General features: G+C 33.1%; 1 protein-coding gene across 1 annotated transcript in view; it reads left to right on the forward strand.

Moving 5' to 3' along the window:
- LOC118194043 (uncharacterized) overlaps positions 1 to 12,049 on the forward strand; it is a 76,290-nt gene that overhangs the window by 20,936 nt on the left and 43,305 nt on the right. The window contains exons 3-4 of the mRNA XM_085819094.1: positions 1,632 to 1,738; positions 1,837 to 1,935. Of these exons, the coding sequence (XP_085675220.1) occupies positions 1,632 to 1,738; positions 1,837 to 1,935 (206 nt within the window). The remainder of the gene's footprint in view (positions 1 to 1,631; positions 1,739 to 1,836; positions 1,936 to 12,049) is intronic.

Below are 12,049 nucleotides of genomic sequence, written 5' to 3' on the forward strand. Positions count from 1 at the left end.
AGCTTTGCAAAGTGAAAAAGTCAATAACACGTTTGCACAGCTCTGGCTCTTATACAAGCATTAATTCGGCTTGGCATTGATTGATAGAGGTTGCAGATGTCCTCATGAGGGATATCGTGCCAAATTCTGTCCAACTGGCGTGTTAGATTGTCAACATCCCGAGCTGATTGGAGGGCCCTGCCCATAACACTCCAAACGTGCTCAATAGGAGAGAGATCTGGTGACCTTGCTGGCCAAGGTAATGTTCGGCAAGCACTAAGGCAAGCAGTAGAAACGTGCAGTGTGGGTGCGGGCATTATCTTGCTGAAATGTAAGCCCAGGGTGACATGACATGAAGGGCATCACGACGGGCCTTAGAACTTCGTTGATGTAATGATAACCAAAGGGGTCCTACTATGAAATGAAATGGCACCCCGGATCATCACTCCTGGTTGACGGCTTGTCTGCCAGAAGACAGTCAGGTTGGTGTCACACTGCTGTCTGGGGCATCTCCAGACTTGCCTTCGCTGGTCATCGAGGCTCAGTTCAAAGCAGGGACTCATCACTGAAGACTATTCTACTCCAGTGACATTCCAGTGCGAATGAACTCGACACCACTGCAAGCAGGCTTGATGTCGCACGGAGGCCAATGTTAGTCGGCGCAAGGGACATCATGACCTCAGCCCCCTTTCTATGAATGGTCCTTGCGGTCACTGAAGCACTAGTTATACATACAATCGATGATAATGATGCATCTGGGGCTGTGAGTGTTGCTCTGACGATTGCTCGGTCTTCACGTTCTGTCGTTTCTCTAGGCCTACCGCTTCCTTCTTGACGCTGTGTGCGGCCGTGTTTCACCCATTCCTGCCAACATCGTCTAATAGTGGCATCGCTCCTGCTTAAATGTCGAGCTATTCACCGATAAGACCAACTGGCTTCTTTGAGCCGAACTACACGACCTCTCTCAAATTCTGAAATCTGCGCATATCCTTTGCACACCTGTATGTGAGGCATAGTTACTGTCTACCAGAGTACACAGAATGAAATTTGTGAAGAATTTTTGACCTGGAATCGTAATTTCTCCTCTTAAATATCCTGCCAGTTGCGCAGATCAGATGTGCTGTAGCGGCAACCGTTCATTCATTGGCCGCCGAAATGTAAAATTTTTCATCTTCCATCGAAACCTGTATGAATATCAATTTGGGTCCAATTTACTTCTAGCTGCGTCTTTTTTTTTTTTTTTTTTTTGTCTATGAGTGTAAATTAACTACAATTGCAGAGATGGTAATTTACAAATTGTTCTTTGAAAAGAAATCACTGGACATCTGAATTATTTAGCAGAGAATTATCATACAGCATGGTAAAAAACTGAAGATCTGAAAGAATGCACTAATGAAAATAAACAAATAATTATAACATAGTTTTGGCTGCAGTTGGTTTTTAATTTGGTGCTTATATAGTAGACAAATGATACATAATTTATCAGAGGGATTTTTTCGTGTTGCTGTTAACATATCTAAAGTAGAGTGTGTAGTTGGAAAGTGTAGTTGTTGTTGTGTTGGAAAGTGTAGTTAGAAATTATTCATTTTTGAAATTTGATAAGGTAGTGTGAAAGTATAACAAACATGAACTCTGTATGTACCATTTTTCAGACTGGGACCACATGCTTTTTCCAGGGCTTATATAAATTTTCTTATACCAGAAGATATATTTACCTTTAAAGATAAATTTGATGGCTATGTTTTCTTGGATAGTAAAGGTAAGATCAAACATATATTTATCACTATATATTAGAATATTCATGTGCTATTTCTATTCTAATGAAAGATATATACTATATTTCAATTCTTATTCTAGGTAATGAATATCCAGCTATTGTTGAATTTGCTCCATTTCAGAAAATTCCTAAAAAGCGAAGCAAAAAAAGGGATGCTAAGTGTGGAACAATAACAAATGGTAATAAATATCTTTGATTAGATTGAGTTTGTTATTATATGAGTTACTTTTTAAAATATAATGAAACAAAATTATAATTTATGTTAATTATTTTACATTTTAATAAAAGTTCATACAGTCAAAAGTCGTTAATTCGGACTCCCATAATCCGGACCTCAAAGCTACAAACTTTCTGCGCATGCGTCGCGTTGACACATGCGCGTAAGACCTTTACCGCCAGGGGCGTAGCTAGAGGGGGGCAAGGGGGGCATCTGTACCCGGGCGCAGAATCCAAGGGGCGCCAAACTGACGTTACGACATTTTAGAATTAAATGTTTTCCATCCTTGGTAAGCAGTAAGGGGCGCGAAATCTTCAGTTGTCCCTGGGCGCTGAAAACCCTAGCTACGACTCTGTTTACCGCTGCAAATTTGCATGCGCAAAATACGTTTACGAATGCGCGTTTAATGTATAACGGACGGGATAAGCTAAGCTAAAATTATCTAATTTTCTATTTCAGTTAATGTTGCAGATTGCGTTGTTCCTTAATCTTTGAATTGGATCCGGATTATTATTTTTTGCAGACTGTTAGAGCAATTTTTTAAAAGTAAGCTTGAACTTTCGATTATGTCAAATAGAATTTCCGATATATATTTACTAATATGTAAATGATATACAAAGTGAAAGTATCTTTCGGAGTCCATTAAACAAAAAGTGGAATTGCTGCAAAAAATGGATAAAGGCATATCCTTTGTTTATCTAAACTTTAACATTTGTTTATCTAAACTTTGTTTATCTTTAACGCCGCGGCGCGCAATGAATTGGAAGTTGATCAGTCAGCACTGTCCTTATCTTCAGGGCAGATGTTTTTATTTTATTTGGGTTATAATTCCTTACTAAATGTAGTATTTCATCTTGATGTACTCCGTCTTTGATATGATTTAAATCAAATTCCTCGTCATTATAATTCGCTTCCGATAGCGAAGAAAGTGACAGAGGTTATTGAAAACAAAAAAATTTCGATTGACAAATTAGTCGGTAGACACAGCAATTATAGGACTTGAACAGCGGAACTTTGTAACTGAACAAGAAATTATGTCTGTTAACAAATTCTTTAAATAGAATTAAAGAGAATGTATTATCACGTAAAAAACGAAGCAACTTAAACAACTTACATTGAAAGAAATGTTTAATAAAGTAAACAAATAAATATTAAGCTTTTTTTTGTAAATTTTGATACCCTTTAGATCATAATTGTTCTTTATTTCGTAAATTACGGTTTCATATTTTTAATTTTATAATTTCTGCATGCCATTTTACCAGATTTAAACTGATGATCTATAATCCGGAAAAATCGATAATCCGGAATCGCTGAAGTCCCGACGAGTCCAGATTAACGACTTTTGACTGTATCATAATATTTGCTGAAATGAACCATGGCGGGGGTACAATACTCAGCTGTCAGATTATGACATTTTTATAAGCTTTTTATTTCATTATACAGTACAAAGTCCATAATCCAGACTCGTGGGAATTTCGGCGATTCCGGATTAGGGTTTTTTCTGGATTATAGATCATCAATTTAAATCTGGTAAAATGGCATGCAGAAATTTTACAATTAAAAATATGAAACCGTAACTTATGAAATGAACAGCAGTTATGATCTAAAGGGTATTAAAATTTATATAAAAAAAGCTTAATATTTATTTGTTTACTTTATTAAACATTTCTTTCAATGTAAGTAAGTTGCTTCATTTTTCTGCGCTAATACTTTTTTTTAATTATATAAACAGACATAATTCCTTGTTCAGTTACAAAGCTCCACTGTTCAAGTCTTCAAATTTATCCATTTTTTGCAGCAATTCCACTTTTTGTTTGATGAACATCAAAACATGCTTTCGCTTTGTAGATCCTTTGGCAGCTCCAGAATTGGAAACGCTTTTTGACATAATCGAAAGTTCAAGCTTAATTTTTATAAAATTGCTCTAACAGTCTGCAAAAAATAATAAGGCAGATCCATTTAGAAGATTAAGGAACAGTTTAATCTGCAACATTAACTGAAATGCCTTTGAATCAGTAACGATAATCTTAGCCTAGCTTATACCGTCCATTATATATTAACGCTCATGCATAAATGCATTACACGTATGCGTAAAGGATACAAAAGAAAAGTTTGTGGATTTGAAGTCCGGATTATAGATCATTCCGGATAATGAATGTCCAGATTACAGACTTTGTACTGTACATATTTCTGCAATGGATATTATTAATTTCTTTTTAAAGTATGCTGATAGGAATTTATGTAATTTTGTCTGGTGTTCCAGAGTTTCTATTCTTGAAATGTGCATACTGCATAGAAATGTGTAATCTATTTTAATGTTCTTAAGCTATCCCCAAGGAAGAGAAAAAATCTTAAGCAGGTTTGGCAACCTTGGGCAGTGGCAACCGTGGGCAGGAGGTAATCCATATCTGGAAGTGAATTGTTTGCAGAAACGATAGCTGTTAAATTTTCATCGAAATATTTGTAGTATAGATTGTTTGCTTGTGATATTCATTGAATATGTCTGTACTTGCATGATAATTTACATATTTAGAAATAAACAACTGTAATATTTTTATATAACATTAAGAAATGTGCAAATATTTATTATTTTATTTCTCAAAGCAGAAAGAACTGATGATTCTACATGACACAATGCATTCCATTGTTGCGATTAGATTGTAATATACAGGGTTCATACGGTCCTTAAAAGTCCTTAATTTTTTCAAAAATGATTTTTGGTCCTTAAAAGTCCTTAATTTTTGGCCAAAATGAATAAACGGTCCTTAATTTTGCTCATTTGACATTTCTTATCATTTCTAATGATTGCCATTCTATGTGTGAATTGTGATTTCTCATGAATATGGAATTAAAATTGCACGGCTCTTAACCAATCTGTTGGCGGATTTGCGTTGCAAACGATAAAAAAAAAAAAAAAAAAAAAAAAAAAAAAAAATTAGCTACCCTAACGAAAATATTGGTGTCTGATTGGCTATTCACCCAATCTTTTGAAACAGGTGTTATCCATAAGTTTAGGCAGATTGTGACGAAAGCGTTAAGTCGGAAGTTAGGAGGCGAAAGTGATGATGAAGGTGCTCGAGAAAAAAAGGGGGGGGGATTCTGAAAATATTTGCCAAAATTAGAGCAATCCCAACCTGGAAGGCCACAACCCTTCCGACGCCAATAGGAACGAGATGCCTGGAAAGTGCATTTTCAATAAACTGTGGCTTCATCAAGCTGACTACAAAGACTGGATATTGATGGATTACAAACCTTATAAAGCTAAATGTGGTCTTTGTTTGAAACAAATTGAAATTTCTATAATGGGAGAGTCAGTGCTGAAAATTCACATGAAAATTAAGTTTCATTTTATCATTTCAATTTGTTTTTACACGGTTTTGCATAGCTTAATTTCTGTGTTTGTTTCAATTAAGCCATAAATTAATTTTTTTTTACCTTCTATGGAGTTTATTCTCTTTTTCACATACTATATGTATGGTATATCGGGATTATGAGTTTATTTCTGCAGAGGGTCTGTTATCGATTTTGCGGGAAATCTGTTGGCTCCATTTCGATTTTAGGTCGCCAAGGGCAAATTCGGTAACATTAGCCGAGAAAAAGTGAAGTTCGGAAATACGTTTTGAAGCTTCAATAGACAGTTAAGTATTTGGTTTAATCGTGTGCTGTTGATAGTAATGCATTATTTTTGCTAATGGCGATACAATTATTAGTTGAAAACAACTAATTAAAAATTTTTTAATATTTTTAAAGCTGAAAACAACTAATTGAAACTAATTTTCCTGAATTAACTAGATGCAAAATTAACTTTCATGAATTACTAAAAAGTTATTGGGTAGAAGTTTAACTGAAAATATACATTCCGTATATATATATATATATATATACAGTCAAAAGTCGTTAATTCGGACACCCATAATCCGGACCTCAAAGCTAAAAACTTTTTGCGCATGTGCCGCGTTGACACATGCGCATAGGCGTTTAAGCGTGCGCATAAGACATTTACGACTGCGTATATGCGTGTGCACAAGCGCAGAATACATTTTCACGTCCGCGTTTAATGTATAACGGACGGTATAAGCTAAAATTATCTAATTATCTATTTCAGTTAATGTTGATGATTGCGTTGTTCCTTAATCCTCGAATTGGATCCGGCTTATTATTTTTTGCAGACCTTAAGAGCAATTTTATAAAAGTAAACTTGAACTTTCGATTATGTCAAATAGAATTTTCGATGCTGGAGCTCCCAAAGGATCTACAAAACGAAAGTATGTTTCGATGTCCGTCAAACAAAAAGTGGAATTGCTGCAAAAAATGGATAAGACATGAAGAAGGTGACAGAGAGGTTAGTGAAAACGAAAAAATTTCGATTGACAAGTTAGTCAGTATTCTCGACACAGCAATTACGAGACTTGAAAAGCGGAACTTTGTAACTGAACAAGAAATTATGTCTGTTTATGGAATTAAAGAGAAAGTATTATCACATAAAATGAAGCAACTTAAACAACTTACATTGAAAGAAATATTTAATAAAGTAAACAAATAAATATTAAGCTTTTTTTTTTTTTTTTTTTTGTAAATTTTGATACCCTTTAGATCATAATTGTTCTTTATTTCATAAATTACGGTTTCATATTTTTAATTTTAGAATTTCTGCATGCCATCTTACGAGATTTAAACTGATGATCTATAATCCGGAAAAATCGATAATCCGGAATCGCCGAAGTCCCGACGAGTCCGGATTAACGACTTTTGACTGTATATATATATATATATATATTTTTACAGTACAAAGTCCGAGGTCGGGACTTCGGCGATCCCAGATTTGAGATTTTTCCGGATATTAGATCATTTTAAATCTACTTAGATGACACGTAGAAATTATAAAATTGAAAATATGAAATCGGGATTTATGAAATAATGAAGCATTTATGATTTAAAGGGTATCAAAATTTACAAAAGAAAAGAGCTTAATATTTATATGTTTACTTTATTAAAAATTTCTTTCAATGTGAGTTGTTTGATTTGTTTTCTCTGCTGATACTTTAGACTAATACTATAGACATATAATTTCTTGTTGAGTTATTAAGTTCCATTGTTCAAGTCTTGTAATTGCTGTGTCGAGAATTCCGAATAACTTGTCAATCAAAATTTTTTTCGTTCATTGACCTCTCTGTTACTTTCTTCACTATCGGTAGCTGTATTTTCTGGATTTAGAACCATACTACAGATTTCGCCTTCCGTTAATTCCTTGATGATTGGGGCATTGTCATCGCAATGAAAAACTTCTGTTTAACTTCCCTAAATTCTGCCGCCTGGTGCGGCCATGCGAGCTCTGTCGCTGGTTCTGGCTTTATGTGAATAACAAATCAGTTATTCTTAATTAAAATAACACTAAATATAATCGTTTGTCCTATGAGTATCATTAACAAAATCTATTTTCAGCATAAGGAAAGAAATTTCTGTTAAATCTCCCCTTGTCAACATTTTAGCGCATTAAACTTAAATCTGTTATCTGATAAAATTCTGTTATTTGGCGTCGCTGCATGAGTCATCACTCAAGTTGTCATTTGTTGATAAACATGCGGTGATGAAAGCAAAATACAATAAATAATGATTCGCGATTTCGGCATCAAGGATATAAAATATTAGTTGCTGTAAAATTAACAAATGTTTCAGTTTGAGATTATGCCAAGCAGATACGCAGCTATGGAGTCAAGTTACTAATCACACAAATTTATGCTAAAATAATTGTTTCTTCAATAATGAGATATTTTATTTAGCACCAAACTGAGATTAAGAATCGGGATTTCCGGCATGTTTTTTTATGATGAGGGAAAAAATCTAATGCGCATTCGTAAAGCATACCCCTTCCCTCCAAAAAAGCCCTAAAAATTGGTTGGTGGTGGCTTTGAGGTCCGGATTTTAGATCATTCCAGATATTGGATGTCCGGATCTCGAAATTTGTACTGTATATATAGTAAAAAATGTATATTTTCAGTATACATTTCTTATTATATATATATATTTCTTATTATATATATACATTATATACATATATATGCGATACTTAATTTTACTAATGCCTTGCACGTAATGCCCCTTTTAGCTGCAAAACATCTTTTCCTTCTCAACTGCAGAGTTTCTTCTAACAGTATCATGAATTTTGTCAAGTTAGAAGAACCATCTACTTCAGGAAAAGATGTAACTGCTAATTCAACATCAATAAGTGTAGAAAATAATAAAATAAATTCTTTTCTTTTCAAATCTGAAGTTACAGATGCAGAAATATTGTGGGCTTTTAAGTGCATCAAAAGCCACTATTCTTTTAAATCGTGCGACGATATTGGGCCTTTATTCACTAAAATGTTCCTGGATAGTTCCATTGCAAAATAGTTTTCATGTGGTGAAAAGAAATGTGCTTATATCTGTTATTTTGGTCTTGGCCCTTATTTTAGAACTTTGTTACTAAAGCGTTGTAAAAATGCTGAGTTTTTTACATTACTATTTGATGAGACTCTTAATCTGACAAATCAAAAGAAGCAACTAGATATTTATGTGAGGTACTGGCATCATGAAAATAAGGTCAGAACTCAGTACCTTACTTCTGCATTTATAGGGCATGCAAAAAGTGAAATTATTTTATCCAAATTTTATGAATGTGTTGAAAAACTAGACTTATCAAAACTCTTACAAATATCGATGAATGGTCCTGCGGTAAACTGGAAATTTTATGATTTATTGCAACAGGACTTGACAAAGGAATATAACATTCAATGCTTGACATTAGGGACATGTGGTTTACACATTCTTAACAATGCTTTCAAGCATAGGATGTCATCCACTGGCTGGGACATTCCATCATTCTTATCCTCCTTATATTGGATTTTTAAAGATTCTCCTGCAAGACGAGAAGATTTTTTAAGTATATCTGGCTTAAAAAAGCTACCTGTGAAGTTCTGCTTTTACCGATGGTTGCAAAATGTCCCAGCAGTTGAAAGAGCCTTTGAAATATGAGATGACTTGCTACTGTACATTAAAGAAGTTAAAATGGGGAAATTTAAAAAAAAATTCATCGAAATCCTTCTCAAATATTTTGGAGGCAACTAAAGATAAAACATTCCTTATAAAATTAAATTTTTTTCTCTCTCTGTCGAAAATATTATTGCCTTTCCTTGAATATTATTAAAGTGAAAGTTTTTTGCTGAAGATAACTTAAAACTTGTAAATGATTGTCTTCAGCACTTTAAAATTTTGAAACTAGAATATTTAAAAATAACTAAAGCAGAAAATCTTTATAATGTTTATAAAGTTTAAATCTTTATTTGTTATAATGATAAAAGTAAAGTTTATTTGGGATTCATTGCTGAGCAGTTAATGAATGATAAATGCCGCAAGAAGGACATTTCACAAGCTGAAAGTTTTGCATTGAAACAAGGTCAACAATGTGTCTTAACAATAGTACAACACTTAATGTCTAAATGTCCAATAAATTATTCTCTTATTCGAAATGCATCTTGTATAGACCCGCGATTGATGGTTAAAAGTCCAGAAAAAGCCCAGAACAAAATGAAAATAGTTCTAACGGTATTAATGCAGAATAAACGTGTTTTACAAGATGATTGGGATGAAATTCTGCTGCAGTTTGGAGAGTTTCTAGACAAAGTACTTAAGACAAATTAACATGAATTTTCTACTTTTGATCCTCAAAATCTTTCTCTTGACACATTTCTCACTTCTTATTTTCATGATTTTCAATATTCAAAAGTATGGAAAATAGTGAAAATGATTCTTATCTTGTCACATGGACAGGCCTCTGTGGAAAGGGGCTTCTCTGTAAATAAAGCAATTGAAATTGAAAATTTAAGTGACTCCTCATACATTTTTCAATGCACAGTATTTGATTACATAAAATTTTCTGGAGGTGTTCTTAATATCGAAATTAATAAAGAAATGAGATCAGCAGCAGCTTCTGCAAGGTCTAAATATATGCAGTATTTAGAAGAACAAAAATCTTTAACTAAATCTGAAAATTCAAAGAGGAAACGAAATATCATTGAGGAAGAAGTTGATTATATGAAGCAGAAGAAAAAATTTCTTCAAAGGGACTTAAAGATATTAATGAAGAAGTAGATGCTTTAGCAGATGAAGCTGAGACCAGCATGAACATTGATTTGTTTATCAAAGCAAATGAACTTAGAAGAATAGTTAAAGAAAAGGAAATAGACATAAATAAATTAGATGTTAAAATAGCTGAAAATATTTCAGGTTTAAAAAAAGCACAAATGTTTTGTATCTTTTATTGTACAGTTTATTATTCTAGTATCTTTCAAAAAACCAAGGAAATAAATTGTATGTTTACAAATCAGTTATTTTAATCTGCAAAATATTCTTACATTGTGATTATAATAGTAGTTGACTGTGTTTAAATAAATATCAAATAAGTTAATAATAATCATGTAAATCTCTAAAATAGTGTCTGTTATTAGTGTAAAATACACTTATACATGTTTTTAAAGAAATTATGTTCCTAATTTAATGTTATCTACATCATAACTTGTAGGGAGTTAGTTTAATTTTCAAAATTGTTTTATGGTAAGTATTAAAGTGAATTTAATAATAGTGCATAATACACACTTCTGTTAGTTTCTTAAAGTGAAATTACAAGCATGAAGTCGGTTGTATGGATAATTGCTTTATTCTTTTTGTTTGCTGATAGGTCCTTAATTTTTTCTTTGATGTCCTTAAAAGTCCTTAATTTTCATGTAAGAAATGTGTACGAACCCTGAATATAGCTGATTGTGAATTTTACATGCTACACAAGTATCTACAGTTCTTTTAATTTGTAAATCCCTTATATCTAGAAATGAACCTGATCACTTAGATAAGATTGTTAAGAAGTTATTTCGTTTTCATATACGACATCTTTGTATTGAAAAACAGTTTGCTGAGTAGTCTTATCTGAGTTCTGTACTGATTTGAATTTTGTGTAAGTAAAAATTGGGGTGTATAGTATTTATTGCTGATGGTTCAAGTAATTTAAGAACACAAACAGCTTATCCCTGAAGACTCAGTTAAATGGATTTTATATACTGTCTTCCAAAAGTTAAGCAGCATAAAATGCCAATAAGCAAATTTCGAAAGCATACCTAATTTTGAGTAGTTGAAAATTGCTGCAGATGTAGATGGCAGTATGCAAATATTCTAATCAATCATGACTGACTGTTCGAACATATGCTAATTGGGCAATCTGAAGACATCAGTATTCTGAATAGTTCAAGGAGGTTCATTTAAATGCTGGTACAAAATGTTTTTAACTTTCACAGACTAATTTTTGATAATATTAATGTTTCTATGTCTGAACAAAGACAATGGCAAGTAGTGAGCTCTGTCATGCTGTCAGATGCATTCAGTAGAACATTCAATCAAAAAAGCTGCTCCTTTCTTTGGCATTGATCATTTGATACTTTCTTGAATATGGGAACAGTTCCAAACAAGTCAAGCAGTTATCCTCAGATCTGTGCATGGTTAACCGAGAATTGCCGCCTTTTCTGAAGATTGGTGTATTGCTGTAGTAGCCAAGCAGAATTGATGAGAGACCTCAATAACTGTTACATCAATGGTTGCAACATCACTTGGTAACACAATATTTGCCAGTAATGTGCACCAAAGGCTTTACGTAAAGGAATTACAAGACCAAGTGTGTATATTCCACTAATCGCACAGTTCTAGGGGCAAAATTAAAATGGTAAATATTTGAGTCAATTTTGATGTTACAAAATCAAAATTGTAGCATCAGATGGGCAGCAAATTGTTATATCAAATGGCTGTAAATTTTTGTAAATATTTGGATCTGTTTAATGTTACAGAATCAAATGGACTCAAATATTTACTGAAATTTACGACAATATTATCATCTTTCTACAAGCAGATCATATCTCTTCAAAGTATCATATTTTTGTCTTCATGACACTAGTTAAAGGCAGCTTGCAGTTTCGATGAGTGCATTATTTCCATTGTCATCCATGTTGGAAAAATTTATTGATATTGTTAAATGTATTCACCACAAAAACAAGCCT

Source organism: Stegodyphus dumicola, chromosome 6 (genome assembly GCF_044657685.1).
Source record: "Stegodyphus dumicola isolate Sdum_Otavi_A_Nest chromosome 6, ASM4465768v1".
In the NCBI taxonomy this organism is placed as follows: Eukaryota; Metazoa; Arthropoda; class Arachnida; order Araneae; family Eresidae; genus Stegodyphus; species Stegodyphus dumicola.